The sequence below is a fragment of the Danio rerio genome, chromosome 19 (assembly GCF_052040795.2).
Source record: "Danio rerio strain M-AB ecotype USA chromosome 19, GRCz13ab, whole genome shotgun sequence".
Taxonomy (NCBI): Eukaryota; Metazoa; Chordata; class Actinopteri; order Cypriniformes; family Danionidae; genus Danio; species Danio rerio.
In genome coordinates this window covers 31,955,264-31,974,455 of record NC_141039.2, presented here as the reverse complement: position 1 = coordinate 31,974,455, position 19,192 = coordinate 31,955,264, and the positions used below count along the sequence as shown (strand labels likewise).

Below are 19,192 nucleotides of genomic sequence, written 5' to 3'. Positions count from 1 at the left end.
GAGGCATGGCTCTGGACGGCAGGGGAGGGACTGTGATTCAGAGATTTATACTAAGCTGTTAGTATTGTGGAAGATCACCTACTGCTCCTTTAAATGAAAGGGATTTTAAGATCTATCCTGGAAAAGAATCGAGTAGCTACAGTTCAGATTGTCTAACAATTTTTTTTTACATTATGCATGATGATTGGATGTGATTTGACCTGTATATTAAAGGTTGAATTGAAACTAAATCACGTTAATCAAAAATTCAAAGTGATACAAAATGAACATCTCAACTGGGCTGCACTATATATGATGCGATTATATATTGTGATATCAATATAATTTTACCAGATTTGAATAGTTGGAAAGATTTAATCAATTAGACAGACACGGATGATCTAATCTTTTTGTATCCTGTGCAATTGAAAAAATATATATAATTTACAAGCAAAAAAAAAAATACTTTAGAATAAATATAAAAGCTGCTTGATGTTTTATCTGAAGAGTCTAACAGTATTTAAATAATGAAATTGTCTATAATCAAATGTAAAACAACATAGTCGAAATTGTCTACATGTTATACAATTTCATTTTTATATTTAATGCCTTTTAGGCTTTAATAAATTATCCTTTAATGTGACTCGAGGATACACACACTTTGATATCAGTGTTAAAATTAAAATATATATTTATGTGTTGCTGGTGAAGATTTCTAAAATTACAAATAATGCCCAAAACCGATATTTCATACAAATGTTTATTTTACATTAAACTAAAAGGAAAGAAAATAGAGATTCAAAATAAGTTAGACTCATGATAATCGATGCTGAATGTGTGATTGAGAAAGCTTAGACCAGGGGTGTCTAAACTCGGTCCTGGAGGGCCAGTGTCCTGCGGATTAGCTCCAACTTGCCTCACACCTAAACGGATGTTTCTAGAAAGCCCAGTAAGAGCTTGATTAGCTAGCCCAGGTGTGTCTGATTGGAGTTGGAACTAAACTTTGCAGGACACCGGCCCTCCAAGACCAAGTTTAGGCACCCCTGGCTTAGACAATCAAAAATAAGCTAGTCTACAGTGGCAGTATTTAAGTTCAACATTTTTTTAGACAAAATCTCACTAAATACACACATTATTTTTAGAAATAACTTTATGGTTTGATTAAAAATGCTTACATTAACGTTTTTGAAAACTGACATGTTTATCCCAGAGATTCAAAACCACCCCTATACATTCACACATGCATGTCTAGATTTACACTGTAGGTTAATAACATATGTGAAGTTATTTTTTTGTACAGTGTAGAAATTGTCCCAATTAAAATATATACTTACCATTCACTTTATTAGGTACACCTTACTAATACAGGGTTGGAACCCCTTTTGCCTTCAGAACTGCTGTAATCCTTCATGGCATAGATTCAACAAGGTACTGGAAATATTCTTCAGATATTTTGCTACATATTGACATGATAACATCACACAGTTGCTGCAGATTTGTCGACTGCACATTCATGATGCGAATCTCCTGTTCAACCACATCCAAAGGTGCTCTATTGAATTGAGCTTTGTTGACTGTGGGGCCATTTGAGTACCTTAAACTCATTGTCATGTTCAAGAAACCAGTCTAACATCAAGATGCTTAATGACATGGCGTGTTATCCTGCAAATAGATTTTGTACCTACAATCTGAATGTCGCAGCAGAAATCGAGACTCAGACCAGGCAACATTTTTCCAATCTTCTATTGTCCAATTTTGCTGAGTCTGTGTGAATTGTAGCCTCAGTTTCCTGTTCTTGAGCTGACTGGAGTGGCACCCGGTGTGGACTTCTGCTGCTCTACCCCACCAGCCTCAAGGTTAGACGTGTTGTACGTTCAGAGATGCTCATTGTATACTTCGATTGTAACAAGTGGTTATTTGAGTTACCGTTGTCTTCCTATCAGCTCAAACCAGTCTGGCCATTCTCCTCTGACATCAACAGCACATTTGTGCCACTCACTGGATATTTCCCCTTTCAGACTATTCTCTGTAAACCCTAGAGATGGTTGTGCATGAAAATCCTAGTAGATAAGCAGTTTCTGAAATAAAGACCAGCACCAACAAGCATGCCATGTTCCAAGATACTTTAAATCATCTTCCCCATTCTGATGCTCGGTTTAAACTGCTGCAGACCGTCTTGATTATGTCTGCATACACTGAGTTCTACCATGGGATTGCAGCAGTTGGGACAGTATACCTAATAAAGTGCCTTATAAAGTGACCAGTCAATGTATATTTGTAATTGTATCAAGAATGTTACAAAATTAAGTCTAAACTTTCTTCTTTAAACAAATGTTAATTTGCTAAATTAATTTAGTCTAGGTATAAAGAAATTAAGATTAATAATTTTATTTTAAAAAATAGACAGGATTAAATAAACTGCATTAAAATTATTGTAAATCCTCTATCAGAAGACAAGAAATGTCTGTGTAAAAGTAAAAAATAAAAATAAAAATAAAAAAGTCCACAAACATCAGAGAACTTCTCTTTATTTACCAAAATCATTGTTATAATAAGGACATTTCACAACCACTGAACTCTGGAAAATCCAAACGGCTAAATGTCTGGTCAGCTGCACGACTGACATGCTAGAATAAAGCACAACAGAAAGAAAAATCTTGAATCTAACAGCAATACAGCAAGCCTTCGCCATGCCCCGACCATACCGGAGTACTTACACACCGCACAGATGTAGGTATCGAGAGACAGACACCAGAATAAAAACCAAACATTTAGCGCTTAAAAACGAGGTAAAGGACACCGGACACCAAACAGCATCCGCAGAGAAAACCCAAGTAAGAGCGGCCAATAAGTATCTCCATCCATGATTTAAAATTATTTGAGGGGGAGGGGGAAGAGAAAAAAAAGCATCCCATGATGGGACAGTAAAGTTATGTGCTATTTGTGGTCCTGTGTCTGAGGTGCTATCGTCGCTAAATAGTAACATAAGGGAGGCAAACAAACATGGTTCCAAAGCACGAAACAAAAAAACATCTGGTCATTTCACACTTGTAAATGTAAAAACTTTTATACCGCTTCATTAGATTACAAATAGTAAAACGAGTCTTACAAAATAATTTACAGTCCTTAGCTCAGGACTAGAGCTAACATCTAGCATGTATGTGTATGTGTGTGTGTGTAAATGTGGGTTTGATGTTTGAAGATGAGGGTGTTTGACGACTTAAGTACATGCATCCAGGAGGACTGGCAGTCCTTCTCCCCCACCTCACACTGTTTTTAATTCTTCTTTTGGCCTGTAACAAGAGAATAAACCAAAATAAGCATTTAAGAAAATCAAGCTTTGCAACAATAAAACTACTGTAATGAACACTGACATTTTAACCCCTTAAAAACAAAATGTACACACAAGCACAGGGTTCCCACCCTTTCATGGACACCAAATTCAATCTTTCAAAATAACTAATATTTGAAAAATTGAACAACTTTGCGATTCACAACCCCAGCATACAGAGTACAATGAAAGTCCTTAACATGATATTTTGTTGACTGTTTTGATCTTCAAAGAACTTTTAATTGTATTATTGAATTCAATACTGGTAATATTCAAATCAGGTTTGTGAAGTATTGATAAAGTGCATTATGTCAGCTCACGTATACCATTTAAAATGTAAGACTTTTAAAATGAAGAATTTCTTTGCTGTTTTTAAAAACTGACTGAAAAATAAACTCTTTCAAAGTACAATTGTAGAAATAACACCACAAGCTAAGTTCAAGCTATTTTAAAGGACCTATATTTGTTGTTAAAAGGTGCTGTATGTAAGTCTTGATTCTTCTAGAGCATAAAGTACCATAGCGTGTTTCTTAAATATCTGCAAACATATTAAGTGAACATTCTTGTTTATCTGAAAAAAATGCTGAAGTCAGATATTCTGCTTTGAAAATGTGTTTTCCATGTCGGAATGTCTGTCTTTGTTTTGGTCGTTGAACCCGCCAAATGACAGTATAGCCAATTATATTTCAGCACCCTGCGTTGCCTTGATGGAAAACCTTATATTTCATTCATTCAGAAAGGCTCTCAAAGAATGCATCCGAGACCAAAATGTGACCTCTGGTGGACAGTAACAGACTCCAAAACGAGACAGATTCAGTTTCACATGAGGTTAAGTAGCAAATAATATAAATATTACAAACGTACAATGTACAGGTTACATTGTAGATACGCAGTGATAAGCGATTTTGTGCGAGAACTTAAGAGCGAGTGGGGGGGGGGGGGGGGGGGGGGGTTGTCTCAATAAAAAATGTCATCTCGATAATTATTGTACATATTGAATGATAAGATATACATTGACATAGACATTGAAGTTGTCTTCCAGATTTAAAGGCAAACCCCAACATTGACTGAAGCCACAAAAATTAGAGGGTTAATTAAATGGCATAACATTTTCAGTGGCCAAACCGGTACATCTCTAATATCAACACACTTAAGATTACAATGGTTCCACATTTCTTCTGTGTGGATAGCTCTTAGATCAATATGAATTAAAATTAAAAATTAAAAACTACCTTGAATTCATATGTTTGAAATTTAGGCAGTGTGGGAACTCCGTACACAAGTCTACAAATATGTCAAACTTCTTCAAGACTCAACTTAAAAAGTGGCTTTACAATTTTTTTGCCCAAAAATGAAAGTAAATATAGGACTGTTTTTGATAGTTTTCTAACATTTTAACACAGAGTAGTTTTACATTTTTTGCTAGCTCTCCCATGCTGATCAATGTTTAATTGTGGTTTATTTTGAAGCAGGGGGTTTAACGCATGTCTTTTGATGTGAATTGATAGTTTTTGCAACAAAATGTTTTTTTTTTTTATTTCAAATCTTTAAAATTATGAACTCCAAACACTGAGTTCCAGCAGTGGCTGAACGTACTGCTTATGTAGATGAGGTGTGACATGACACTTTTATAGCAGTAGCTCCGGGAATAGACACGGAAACTACTTGCCACACTCACCACAGAAAACAATGACAAACAAGTAGTTACTCTATAGTGTTATACCATACTCCTATAAAGCAACATATGGGTCTACTAACTTCATCATATACATCCGTCACACAATGTGTGTTTGGCCTCTGTGATTACAGTTGATCATTAAAAAAAAAGTCAAATATTACCGTTACAAAAACAAACTGATTTGATTTGAAAGACTTGTTAACTCTTTTTTTTTTTCTTTTTTTTTTTCTTTCAACAAATAAAAGTTATATAGACAAAAACTTGAGGGCAAATTAGGGGGTCATTTTTTTGCATTAACTATTGCTTTAAGATAGTGGTTCTTAATTCTGGTCCTCGCTATTTTCAAAAACAATAAATAAATGCATGTCTTTCCATTCCAATAAGCGATTGCATTTCTATGCAAACACACACTTAATGGACATGCTTGACCGTAAAGCTCATGTCTGCATCTCTTGCAGTGTGTTGCACATTAAATAAAATGGTTGTCATGCCATGTTTTGTAAACAGAAGCTTGCAACATCCACCCTGCCTTAGATTTATTGATTGACCCACTGCTTTGGAACTGACATTAAGCAGCACTGCATATAAAAGTTCATCTTTTAGCCTGATCCAGCATTCATGTGCAAGGCAATGCAGAAGATGTGATATAATAATTATGTGCCCATCTAGATTCTGAGGTCACATTAAGTTATGGGCACGTGGAACTAAAATGGCTCCAATTTCGAGTGAGACACTTGATATCAGAAAAGCACATATTCTCAAGTCCACAATGAGAGTGATGACCTACCCCTTTGTGTCCATTTTCTCTTCTGAAGCTTTCTCCTCTTCTTTAACATCTGGTATTAAACATGAAGAGTGTTAATCTCACTTGTCTAAACTCAAACACAATACTTCTGTATAATCAAACAAAAGATCTCAAATCTATCTGCTGTACTTGCTAATAAATGAAAATAAGCAGCTTGTACCTGTTGGCTCACCTTTCTTCTCTTCTCCATCCTTCTCTTCTTCAGTCTTCACTCGTTTTGGCTTCTTGTAATTGGCTGCGTTTCTCCGTCCACCCTGGCCTTCATCCTCAGAGTCTGAGAACTCTTCATCACAGGCTATCCGCTTATCGTGAGCACGAACTGGAGAAGAACGGCAAACAATTTGCATTCAGAAAACTCAGCTTTCTCAAACCAGTCAAGAAGTTCAATTGCAGAAGTCTCAGTAATAGAAGTGTGGCTCACTGGAGATGCGTTTGTCAGGGTCGTCCTCTTCATCTCCGCTGTCTTCCTGAACTGCATCCTCCGGGATGGCCTGCATCTGAACGCCTGGAGCATGAGGCAACATCCGCAGATTCTCAAACAGACGCTGCCTGTGTAGAGGGGAAACATGAGGCAAACACTAAACAAAGAGAAAGATCCAACCAGCTCAAAATAGTGCCTAGAAATGTTTCATAGTTACAGTTTACATGTTCAAAGTAGTTTTTTGTCGGACTCAATTCAGTTAAAAGGTTAAGGTTGCATGTTATTGGGAAAGTAAAAAAAAAAAAAATGCAACAATTAATTGTCTAGTTTTTGCTTATCGATGAGGGTTAAAAACAGAACTCCCTGACATAAAACAGTCACTACACTTTTTTTTTACCACTCAAAGTAATTGAAAATAAACGGAGCACCTCTAGTCCTTTACCCCACTTACTTGATCTTTTCCAGGTAGTCATTTGTGTTCTGATTGGTCATGTTGGAGGGGCTGATGTGGAGCTTGAAGTCAGGTCCAAAATACTCAAAGTAATCATTGTACGGGAGCTCTGATGAAACAAAAATCAACAAGTTAAGTGAAGTTTGCCTTGAAAAATAAAAAAACACAAGAGAAAATCTTCCAAGGCAGAGTATTTCCTGACCATTAGGAATGGTGCTGTCCAGTGCTACAGCTGTCTCGAAAGTCCAGCAGCGGGCCACGTTTCTAATGGTGTAGCCTCCACCTCCCAGCATGAGCAGCGGCAGGTTAAAGCTCTTCATGTACTCTACACACTTGGCATGACCTGAAGAACCCACAAAGCTTTTAGACATGAAGCCTAGCCAACTTAGAAATCTTTTCTGAAGTTTTATTAAACTTTTATACCTTTAATGGTAAGGTTAAAGCAGCCCAATCGATCTCCGGACAGAGAGTCAGCGCCGCACTGGAGCACCACAGCACTGGGCTGGTACATCTCCATCACTTTGGACATGATCTACAGGACAATCAGAAACAAGGAGATTTGCATGACTTGATTTCAGAGAAACACATCGTCACATCTGGTACGGTTTACAGACTTACAGGTTTGAATATGGCTTCATAGGACTCATCATCAATACCATCCCTGAGCGGGTAATTTACAGCGTAATACTTCCCCTTGCCTGCACCAATATCCTGCAAAAAATATATTATTAATTAATGAGTTTTGGACCCTTTCCTATAACCAAACTAAATGCACACATAACTTGCAGAACTTACTCTGAGGTCTCCAGTACCCGGGAAATACTCTCCATACTTGTGGAAAGACACAGTCATGACACGGTCTGTTGTGTAAAAGGCTTCCTCAACTCCATCACCGTGATGAATGTCAATGTCGATGTAAAGCACTCTTTGATGGTACCTAGAAAGATTTATAAGGCCTTCGGTTAGATGTCACAGCGTGGTTAAGGAAGGAAAGAAAACATTTTCAATCATTTAAATCACTATTATTTACGTAAATGATATAGAGAAAAAAATACCTTTTACATAAAGAAAAACAAATAAAAAAAAACCCTGCAATAATAGAAAAATTACTAATCCATTTGACATATGCATACTGATTTTATACATAAAAAAAAAATTATATATACATCTTAATTATTCAGAAATCCTTCTAATATTGACTTGATACAAACATAGCACTTTTGATTATGATAAATGTTAACATTGTTTTTTTGCTGCTTGATAAATCATTAGTAGTTTTAGCTGTTACATCACAAACACTGCAAAAATAATCTTAAACAAATGCTATTAAAAAAGCTGAGAAGTGTCAATAATTATAAAAATAGGTACTAAACACTAAAAACTTAGGATCTTAAATATTTTAAAAAGTGAAAGAATTACATATTTTCAATGGTAAAACTGAAATAACTTGATGTTAGAGCATGTGAAAACACTAAAATCTTTTACTGTAACATTCAAGTAGAAGCATTGCTGTCTGTATTTATATTTTTAAACTTAAGAGCATACTTGAGCAGCTCCAGAATGGCCAGTACAATGTCGTTGACATAGCAGAATCCAGATGCCTCTGATTTCTTAGCATGATGTAGACCTCCTGCCCAGTTAATGGCAATGTCTGTCTGCTGTTTGTTGAGTTTCACCGCACCAGCTGAGAATTATTAGAATATATGGTCAGACAAACGTAATTAACTGCATCAAGTTATAAGCGGATTCAAAAGGGAGAAATCACTTACCAACAGATCCACCTGTTGAGAGCTGACAGAACTCAAATAAGCCGTCAAAGACAGGACAATCCTCCCCTACGTTAACTGCAGAAACAGTAAAACTCATTTAACATCTATCGGATGTAACATATGACACATAGTAATAGATATTAGGTCTGCTTAATATGTCATTTCAGCAATGTGGATATTCGCAATAGTTATGTCACAAGATACACAATGTTGAGCGTGAATAATGGTTGAACAAAAGAAACAGAATTATATTTAATTGCTGTATTTATATGGAATTAATACAATGAAAAAAAAAAGTTATTCTTAATTTTTGTCTTGTTTCTAGTCTAAATATCTACATTTCAAAGCGAAAACAAGATTTTACTAAGCCTACTGGCAGATAATTTACTTGATTTCAGAATAAAAGTTTTAATTTTGACATTTCTTCTGAAGTTGAAAACAAAGCATTTTTACTTGACTCTACTTGGACTAGAAAGTAGGGCTGTGACGATGACAATTTTTTACTACCGCGGTGGTAAGTCAAATTTGTATTTTAAAGTACGTGACATCACGTACTACCGCCGGTGGCAATGGACAACCACCGAGATGACGTGGTTGTCACGGTGACCATCACAGCCCTACTAGAAAGTAAACGAAACAAAGAAAGAAAAGCATTTTTTGCATTAGAATTATTCAACTTCTGTACCTGAATACTGTTAGACTCCCCACAAAACTGTCAAATAGTACAATTCAAACTATCTTGTGAAACTGTTTTCATATCCCAATGTTTATCACAATGTGTGATTTTTCCAATATCATGCAGCTCTAAAAGAGATTCACAATAAAAGATTCATTTATAAAGAGTTGTAGTGCATGTCCAGCTATCCAATCCATTTCTGGACTCACGTGTATTACATGACAACAAATGAACACTGAGAGTGCCAGTATGCCGTGTAAAACAACCTGTATAAATGTTTAATATCATGATTGATTAGTAATAAGAGACGGACGCTAATAAAATGACAAATGAGTGACGTTAGAGTAAATGCCCTTTTTAGATGTAGTCAGTCACAGAGTGCAAGCATATTTTAATTCAGCTTCAGAATTATGAATAGTGGTGTCAATATAAGTCCACCATCATAGGTCAATACCAAATTACTCATAGGCCTACATTTCATTCACCACATCTTAGAAATTCTAATAATAATAACATCATCTTTTTGGCTATAAAACAATCTAAAAACATATAAAATCATTGACTTATGTATCATTACAGCCCTATTTAAGACCTCACGTCAGATCATCCACAGCAAAAAAAAAAAAATAATAATAATAATAATAATAAAATAAAAAGAGCAACTCACATCTCTGCATCTGCTTGCTGTACTCGGACATGTTGTCTGGGCGGATGGAGCGGAGGAACTTGATGTAGTCGTCACTGTGGTACTTGGTCATTTCTTCCGCATTGGCTTTATGAGGTCGCTAAAGAAGTGAAAAAATAAAATCAACTAAGCTAGAACCCTGAAACAAATCCCTTAAGTTATAAGCATTTGTTTATTTCCCTTACATAAATCTCCATTTTCCTATACAGCCCATAGTTGAGCAGAAGGTTGTGGGTCATGCGGATTCTGTGGGGCTTCATGGGATGGCCCTGACCATAGTAGTAATTCCCGACATCCCCTGCAAAATCAATCACAACTTTTAAGCATTATCCAAAGGGATGCACAATACATCTTTACAGCATCAACATTGAATAAGATCACTCACAACTGTCACATCGCAGGTAGGCATGGGACGATACCCGTTTTCAAGGTAAACCATGGTTTGGAAAAGTCAAGGTTTTAAAACAATGAATTTCTCTGTAATACCATTTCCAAGGTAGATGAAAAAAAAAATTTATTGACTTTTTTTTTTTTTTTTGGACTACAGTATCTACAGGCAAACAAAAATATCCAAAGATGCCCTTTAAAATTGTGAAGAAAGCTGTGTTTTTGAAACAAACGAAGCCAGCAGAAGTCAATGATTAATTTAGCCAACATGCTTACTGTCCCAAAATATTTTAAATGTTTCTAAAATTAAAAATATATTGAGCTCAAAAGGGAAAAGTTTGTTTTTTAACCAAGACATTTAAAGAGAACAAACTTTAGAGCAGTAATCACAATACCATAAAACCGTGAATCTGTGATCTTATTATCTTATACCGGCCCATGCCTAATCGCAGGATTTGTAATGTATTATACTTTATCATGTGCATGTGTTATTGAGGCCTGAGATTGTAAGAGGGTTTTATAAGCATTCAGACATTAGAAATTGTACAGTTGGGAACTATAATAAAGTTAAATTTTTTATTCTTATTTTTGTATTCAATTACCATACCTGAATATGGTTAAATTTGTTTAAAAAAAAAATAAAAACAACGACAGTTTTAATTGTAACTTTCACTTTTGTATATTACATTTAGTATATGAAACTTTTCTTGTACTTATGCATGGTTTTAATTAGTTTATTTGACTTTATGTAGATGCCCTCCCTAAAGATTTATTGTATTCATATGGTAAAACAAATGAGGTAAAGTTGGTTTCATATTTGCATTCATTCAGTGAGAGTTTATGGCATGCTCCCTATATTGTTTACCATGATACTTTAAATATTCGGCTTGAGATCACATGTAAATATGACATCAAAAACATTAACAATGTTTAGTTGACTGTAAGCAACGTAGTAGTTTGAAAGTCAGTGACTGCTAATATGATTTTACTATTTAGAATTAGCAATACGTTTCTGAAATCATATTATTAAGTATAAAGTCTAAATGTGCAAATATTAAACCATCCTTTCCTTAATTGTACAATATACTACAGATTAACAAAAATAAATAGTTTTTTCCCCTATTACTACATTTCCAGATCCTATTTATTCACTTGTTAATATCATGTCGGAATCAAAGTAATCTTCACGGCAAAAAGATTACAAAAGAAAACAAATAAAATAAAAAATTTTTAAAAAAAGTAATAGAATACATTTTTTACATTTACAAGTCTAGACTCTAGAGTAAAAAAAGTCTAACATGCATTCAAATACAAATAACAATATAATAAATAAAAAAATTGACAGATGGATAGATTGACATAATAAAACAAATATATAGATATGTTTATATAGTGATATGTATCTATAGTAAGTTACATATAAATATAGTAATATATATCTAGACTCATATTCTTAACTCAAACTATAGATACACCGTTACGTGTTTAAAATAATTAAATACAAAAATGTCCTTTGAAGAAAATAATAATTCTATTCTAATAAGAAAATAATTAATATTAACGTTAGCTAGGTTTATGGATCAATCACTTTATCTAATAGGCCTTCAACTAGACACAAAGCCAGCTACAAGATCAACCTTCTTCACTTCACCACAATCCAAAATAATGTTCAAATGCGACTTTAAGCAAAGAAATATTTGGAAGCAGAAAGACAAAAAGCAGAAGACAGTCCACATTTTTAAACTAGAGCATCATTCACACACGCTCGGATGCTAGCAGTGAGTGCATCAATAAAAGCAAAGAGCTCAATTCATTTAAAGTCTTTCGGTCCACAGTATGAAGCTAATTGTATCGATGCAAGACGCGGGATATAAAACTACACATGGTAAAGTGTACGAGAATTCTGCACACTTGCAAAAAAGAATAGTGTGAATTGTGCTTGAGTTAGCTCCATGCTGTTAGCAGTGAGGAAGAACAACAGGATGAAGAGGAGCTAGCAGGCTATGCTAACACACTAGCTTTAGCACCGTGCGGCTAAACCCGGCTAACAATTAATCAGCACTCAAAGGAACTTAAGCATTGATTCATCCAAAGCAGGCACTGCGTTTATTTCTGCTGAACATAAGATCTTAATACTGCAGGGGCAAAAATTATATTCTTACCGTCATAATAATAGCAAACTTTCTTCTTTGTTCCTTGAGAACTCAGCGCCATTTTACCCTCCAATTACAGCCTGCGCCTGCCGGGCTTTCTGCGCACTGAGAAACTTCAATAGCAACTTGTCTCGGGCAGCTTTGAGCCAATCACGGTACAGGTTCCATCACTGTAGGCGTGATTCTTTTGTTTCTCCGCCAATGATTTATCTTCTGCTTTAATTATGCATTTAGATCTAGATCCATTTACTACACAGCTGTTTAAACGTGCGCCAACATGGACTGGATCTATAATATACCGGAATATTTAATTTATTTAAGACAGTTAGTTGTAAATTGTTTATTCCACAAGGTTTTCTTCTTTGGTAATTCACTCGTAAATTATAGCATATAGGATACAAGTATACTAGGGATCTACTACTTTAATAGAATTCTCTTCTGCTTACCAAGGCTGCATTAAAGTGACCATTAGTAATATAGCCAAATAAAATCAGTAATATTTTAAAATGCCATTTCAATTTACAATATCTATTTTGTAGGTCAATAATTTTCCAATATATTGCCTTTTGTGATTAAAAACTTCACCATAGACTTAGATCCTTTAAAATAATTATTATATGCTTATAAAGAAATGTTTAATTAAATCAATTAAAATATGTTTTGTGGTTAACAAACCAAACTCAATACGTCACTTAATATTTCTCTTCTTTCACTTAACCATTAAATATTAACAAGTACATTTAAGTCAATATTTTTTACAACGTTACACAGAAAATATGAAGCAGAATGTTTTCAACATTGATAATCAGCCTAAACAATAACCAATATTATTGACTGATATTCAAATAATAATTAATTAAAAAACATGCAGAAATGTCGGTGCATAGCCTAGTGGTACTGTGTGCTGCTGACATAGCACAGACATGCTCACGGTGACCCGAGTTTGATTCCTGGCTTGAGGTCCTTTGTCGATCCTTCCCCTCTCTCTGCTTCATCTAAAATCTTGTTCTATCATAGTAAAGGTGAAAAATAATAAAACCTTAAGAATAATTAAAAAAAAAACAATAAAACATGCCGAATATGAAGAGTTTATGCTATCTTTTCTTCTAAAATTCTTTCTCAGTCTCATTTGTCTATGTTCCTTTATTTCCCTTTAAACATAATGAAAATAAACTATTAGTAGCCTATTCATAACATGACATAAACCTGAAATCACTGAATCTACTGTTGGCGAACAACAGTTTACCACCAAAAATAACCATGATGAAGAAGACACCATTTTAAAGAAGACACCAATTTAATTACTTCAGGATCTTTCAAAAATAATGATTTTGTGCTCAAAAAGAAATGTCTGATTAAATTAAAATAATTTTTGTGGTTAACAAACCTGGATTCTATTCAAAAGTAGCCTACCCTTGAAGAAAAATTCATTCATTTCAATTTCAAACACGTCATTTCAATACTTACACATAAATACACTTAATATTTCTCACGGACCAATTGAATTCAAAGACGACAGACAGTTAATATTTTTAGTGTTACATGGAAAAATACAAAGCAGATAATCAACCTAAACTAGAATCAATATTAATGATTGATAAACAAATACTAAATAATCATAAAACACAGCAAGAAGTCAATATGAAGAGTTTATCTGAAACTTTCTTCTAAAATTCTTTCTCAGTCTCATTTGTCTATGTTTCTTTATTTAACTTTAAACATAATGAAAAGAAACTATAAGTAGCCTATTTATAACATGACATAACAGTGAAATCACTGAATCTGGGGAACAACAGTTTACCCCCAAAAATAACCATGATGAAGAAGACACCATAATTATGAAGGCAGGGAGAACATACAAAATCTACACAGAAACGCCAATTGAGCCAAGGTTCAAACCAGTGACCCAGCGACCTTCTTGCTGTGAGGCGACAGCACTACCTACTGCGCCACTGCCTCGCCCCAATCATAAAACACAGCAAGAAAACAATATGAAGAGTTTATGCCGTCTAAATCTTTCTTCTAAACTTCTTTATTAGCCTCTGTTGTATATATTCCTAAATAATGAAAATAAGTTATAAGTAGCCTATTCATAACATGACATAAAAGTGAAACCACTGAACCTATGGCAAGTGAAAAATGACCATGATGAAAAAAGACCCAAAGTTAGAGATTCCATAAAAGAAAGTTTATTGAAAACAGTTTCATCAGCAGAAACCTACTTCAGAAGTCACACACAGCATACTTGTCAACATTGGGATGTAAATATACTAGGGTACACATCACATTTGAGATTCTTTTATAGAAAGAATAACATTACAGGGCAATTTTAAACAGAATGACAGTGGGATAGAACTGTAAAATGCAGCGAATCCTGTGAAAAATGGGAGGGTTGACATACTGTAAAACATTTCACTTGGTTAAACTTACAAACTCATGTTCACCAGCTGCTTTGGAAATGTGAGTCAACGCAACTTAGAAAGTTTCTTTTCAACTTAAATTTCAACTTAAGATGTTGAGTTTTACAATATATTTAACCAAAACTTAACATCTTAAGTTAAAACAAAGAATCTCTCTAAGTTGAGTTGACTCACATTTCCAACCCAGCTAGCAAAATTCACGTGGCTCAAATTTGGCCCACACCAGACACATCCGGCCCACATACTGCATGGAATGATGGCACTTGTTTGGTCCACTCCTGTTTGCCAGATCTGGGCCACAATTGAGCCATAGCAATATCACATATCAGTCAGAATTCAAACAAATGTACCAGAACTGACCCTATTCTGGGCCACAGCTTGCTTTTATTCTGGCCCAGATCAACCCCACACCAGACACTTACCACATACTGAATGGAATGATGGCTCTAGGGCGGTCCACTTCTGTTTGTCAAATCTGGGCCACAAATAAGCCAAAGCAGTGCCACATATTAGCCAGAATTCAACCAAATGAAATAGAACTGACCCCATTCTGGGCCACAGTTTGATTGCCCAGATTTGGCCTACACCTTACACTTACTGGGTGTGGCAAAGTACAAAAATCTCAGCATGCTTTGCAGTATGAATACATTATATAGCGTATTGATGCTCCAGTTTTCATTATTTGATTTTGCTGTTTATGTTGACGTTGTTGATTTTGTCACTTTTAGATGCTGTCTGTGATGTTCGTGAGATTTGTTAATTTTGTTAATCATTTGTTAAATCCAATGCAGTTATTATCTAACTTAAAGTCCACATTATACATATACAAAATGACTGGCTAAAACATAGATACACTTAGAAAAACTCCACGTGTGTGTGCAATCCAGAACAAAATCTCTAATGAATACGCATGCGACAAGAAAACAATGATCAGACATAACAGTGGGCCATTCATGTGGTCAGGATGACCAGAGATGAAATTCAACTCCAGTCTTTTAGTCTCCTCCGACGAAGAGTAAAACGCACACATACACAAAGAATGTTTATACTTCAAGGATGTCTTGCTCTCTAGCAGCCCTCCTTTCAAGATGTTACAATAAACATCTTTTATTTTATTAAAAATATTAATTTTATTTAAATAATATATAGAAGTTCTCTCCTATACATAAAGATGCAGTCTTTATGATGCAAGCTGAGATTGCATCGCTCAGAGATGCGATCTCAGACACAATGCACTTAATATGTCACTGTGAGGAGTAAGGTTAAGGGTGGGGTTAGGTAAGCACATTAAAAAGTATTGGATGCAGCTCAGATTGCATCTGCACAGAGTCAGCAGCCATGACCCACTCATCATCGTCATACAGGAGCCTGAGAAAAATACTCAAGTTAGAAGAAAAATTCAGATAGCACTTAGAGGCCTTTGCATCTGAAATCTTTATATATTATTCATTCATTCGTTTGTTTTCCTTCGGCTTAGTCTCTTATTTATCAGTGGCCGCCCAACTATTCCACACTATTCCTCCCAGCTGCAACCCAGTACTGGGAAACACCCACACACTCTCACATTCACAAACATACATGGCCAATTTATTTAATCCAATTCTTCTTCACCGCATGTCTTCGGACTGTGAGGTAAACTGGAGCACCCAGAGGAAACCCACACGAACACGTGAAGAACATGCAAATTCCACACAGAAATCTCAACTGGAAGAGACAAAGTGAAGCCAATTATGATATGGCCATTAAACCCCTACTCTTTTTCGAAGGACATCTTGGGATTTTTAACGACCACAGAGTCAGGATCTCGGTTTAGCATCTCATCTTAGCAGTATAGAGTCCCCATCAATATACTTGGGCGTTAGGACCCACACAGACCATAGGTTGAGCACCCCCTGCTGGTCTCACTAAAACCACTTCCAGCAGCAACCAAGCTTTCCCATGTGGTCTACCTTTCAGGTACTGACAGAGTGCAGCCCTGCTTAACTTCAGTGAGCTGCCATGTGAGAGTTGCAGAGAGCTAACTGCTGACGATTTATAATGTTACTGTTTTATTGTATTAAAAATTGAGCCTCGTGAGCAGACAAGACTTATGGAAGAGTAACAATGTTTCAAAAATGTTATACACACATAGTTATCAACAAAATTAAGTGCATTAAACATTACTTAAATTCATTTATTTACATATTTATTAAATGCAGACTTCCAGATTAATGCCCACGGAAAGGTGCTTCTCTTCCTATAAGTTTTGACTGACATTTAATGGTATAAAAATACAATATGTGTAATCCTCATTGATGTGGTTGAAGACTATCCCCCCACCCCCCCATTAGCCGCAGACTGAAATGTATTTGGATTACGGGCAAGTTTCTAGAATTATCAAGTAACAAAAAGCACCGTTGAGCATTTTTATGCAGAATAACATACAACCATTTCACTTTAGTAAAAGTTTACAACACTAATGCAGTCAGCTTGGCATGGTTATTACAATGTAAATGTTTGTTCTTAGTTCATGTTAGCCTTAATACATTAACTAGTGAGGGAATAAAAGTAAAATGACAACATCTATGTGTTGATACTTGATAGTTATGATGTTTAAAAGGGATTGTGGGGAATTTTACTCACCATTTACTCCCCTCAAGTGGTTCCAACATTTATTACACTGTAAATAAAGAATTTTAATGTTGAAAACAGGACAAAGCCTTCCAATTGCAGTTGACTCATAAGTGATAATTCAACTAATAATTAAAATGTGTGTGTGTCAGGATTAGATCGGATATGCAAATAAATATAAATAATAAAATAATAATAAGTATAAAAATAAACACAACTTCAAGCAAAGTAGTTTTACAAGATGTTTCATTAAAGTGAAATTATTTTAAACCCAGAGGTAATCTGAAAATTTAAAAGATGTTGTTTTTTATATTGCTAATATGAGTATGTAATACTTATTTTATGCAATGGTGTATTTTATTTATGGAGAAATTTGCATTAACAATTTATGTTCCTCTTTTATACTGAATTGAAGAGTAGAGTTTGCTGAATAATTTACTGCTTTGTAAACAATTTAACACAAAACCTAAAACAATAAATCTGGTATTTATACATACAGATTATCTATAAGGAATAAGTGTTTTATATTATTAAACAAAATAAAAATAATAATGCATTTTATTTTCTAAGCACATTTCACCACATAAGGGGTGACGTGGTGGCGCAGTGGGTAGAAGGTTGTTGGTTCGAGCCTTGGCTGGTTCAGTTGGCGTTTCTGTGTGGAATTTGTATGTTCTCCCTGTGTTCGCATGGGTTTCCTCCAGGTACTCTGGTTTCCCCAACAAGTCCAAAGACGTGATACAGGTGAATTGGGTAAGCTAAATAGTGTTTGTGTGTGGATGTTTCCCAGTGATGGGATGCGGCTGGAAGGGCATCCGCTGCGTAAAACATGTACTGGATAAGTTGGCGGTTCATTTCATTGTGGCGACCCCAGATTACTCAAGGGACTATAAGCTGAAAAGAAAATGAATAAATTTTACTACTTTAAAACACGAAATATAACAAAATCACTAAGATAGCAAAAGTCTTATAGTTAAAATAACAAGCAGCATAATCACACCCCCACATGTAATTTGACAGACACATTGGAAACTATTGGTAGTGCTGGGAATTTATTTTTAAATGCAATCTTTGTTAACCTTACTAAAAGAAAACAAGGTGGCACGGTGGCTCTGTGGCGACTCCTGATAAATAAAGGGACTATGCCAAAATAAAAGGGATGAATCAAAAGAAAACAAAGTTGTTCATTAGTTCTTAGCTCAGTGCAATAACTAATGTTAATAAGCAGACTTTGGATTTAGTGAGGGCCCGTAGACAGGGGAGTTAGGTGGTTTGAAAGACCCATCCAACCCTCATAGACAAAGGTCCAGAATTTTCCCATACATGAGCTCATTTGTCCTATTTTGATTGCCATGCCATCATAAATAGTGAAAAAAAAACTCATCCAAAAAAAAAAAAAAAAAGGATTTAAGGCTAAGCAGTATCCTCTGTTGACTGTTACTTCAGTGTGACTTCAGCTAATCAGTTTTGGCCAAAGCCACCAATTATTTTTCCAACATCCAGTTGTGCTAGAAAACATACAATCTGATGTAAGTGAAGTCACATTTTGCCATTGTATTGTGTTTAAAACATTTATCAAGTGACATTTATTCGAAATCTTGGACTTCGTTCTTAAAATAAAAAATGACTAATAAAAAGATGTGAAGCATCAAAAGGCGCCCATATTAACATTCACTTGAATACTAATTTGGCTTTTGTTGTTATACATGAATTTAAAAGTGTACTCTTTTTGTTTTAACAAGAAAGGCTAGACAATTGTGAAGGTGTATATTGTTATTATTACTTTTAAAGGTGTGCTTAAAAATGTCACTAAAAATATTTAAATAA

At 35.0% G+C, this 19,192-nt stretch overlaps 1 protein-coding gene and 1 long non-coding RNA gene across 3 annotated transcripts in view; both read right to left on the bottom strand.

The window, feature by feature from the left end:
• Window positions 1-2,491: 2,491 nt before the first annotated feature.
• On the bottom strand, window positions 2,492-12,452 carry hdac1 (histone deacetylase 1). 2 transcript variants are annotated; one of them, XM_087293865.1, is made up of 14 exons: window positions 12,345-12,452; window positions 9,981-10,093; window positions 9,778-9,895; window positions 8,435-8,509; window positions 8,211-8,349; window positions 7,461-7,602; window positions 7,284-7,376; window positions 7,089-7,197; window positions 6,868-7,008; window positions 6,666-6,774; window positions 6,215-6,342; window positions 5,954-6,112; window positions 5,776-5,824; window positions 2,492-3,272 (listed from the first exon to the last, which is right to left on the bottom strand). In XM_087293865.1, the coding sequence occupies exons 1-14, from the start codon at window positions 12,394-12,396 to the stop codon at window positions 3,245-3,247; spliced, it is 1,455 nt and encodes a 484-aa protein (XP_087149991.1). In that variant the 5' UTR covers window positions 12,397-12,452; the 3' UTR covers window positions 2,492-3,244.
• Window positions 12,453-13,266: 814 nt separating this feature from the next.
• Window positions 13,267-19,192, bottom strand: part of LOC147832587 (uncharacterized) — a 348,986-nt gene continuing 343,060 nt past the window's right edge. The window contains exon 8 of the long non-coding RNA XR_015516901.1: window positions 13,267-13,343. This is a non-coding gene — a long non-coding RNA (uncharacterized LOC147832587). The remainder of the gene's footprint in view (window positions 13,344-19,192) is intronic.

Bases quoted from the DNA above. Each gene is read 5' to 3' on its own strand.
- hdac1 (XM_087293865.1), bottom strand. From the start codon at position 12,396: ATGGCGCTGAGTTCTCAAGGAACAAAGAAGAAAGTTTGCTATTATTAT. The intron at 10,094-12,344 runs GTAAGAATATAA...TTGATTTTGCAG, and splicing joins AGTTTGCTATTATTATGACG to GGGATGTCGGGAATTACTAC. The intron at 7,198-7,283 runs GTAAGTCTGTAA...ATTGTCCTGTAG, and splicing joins ATGAAGCCATATTCAAACCT to ATCATGTCCAAAGTGATGGA.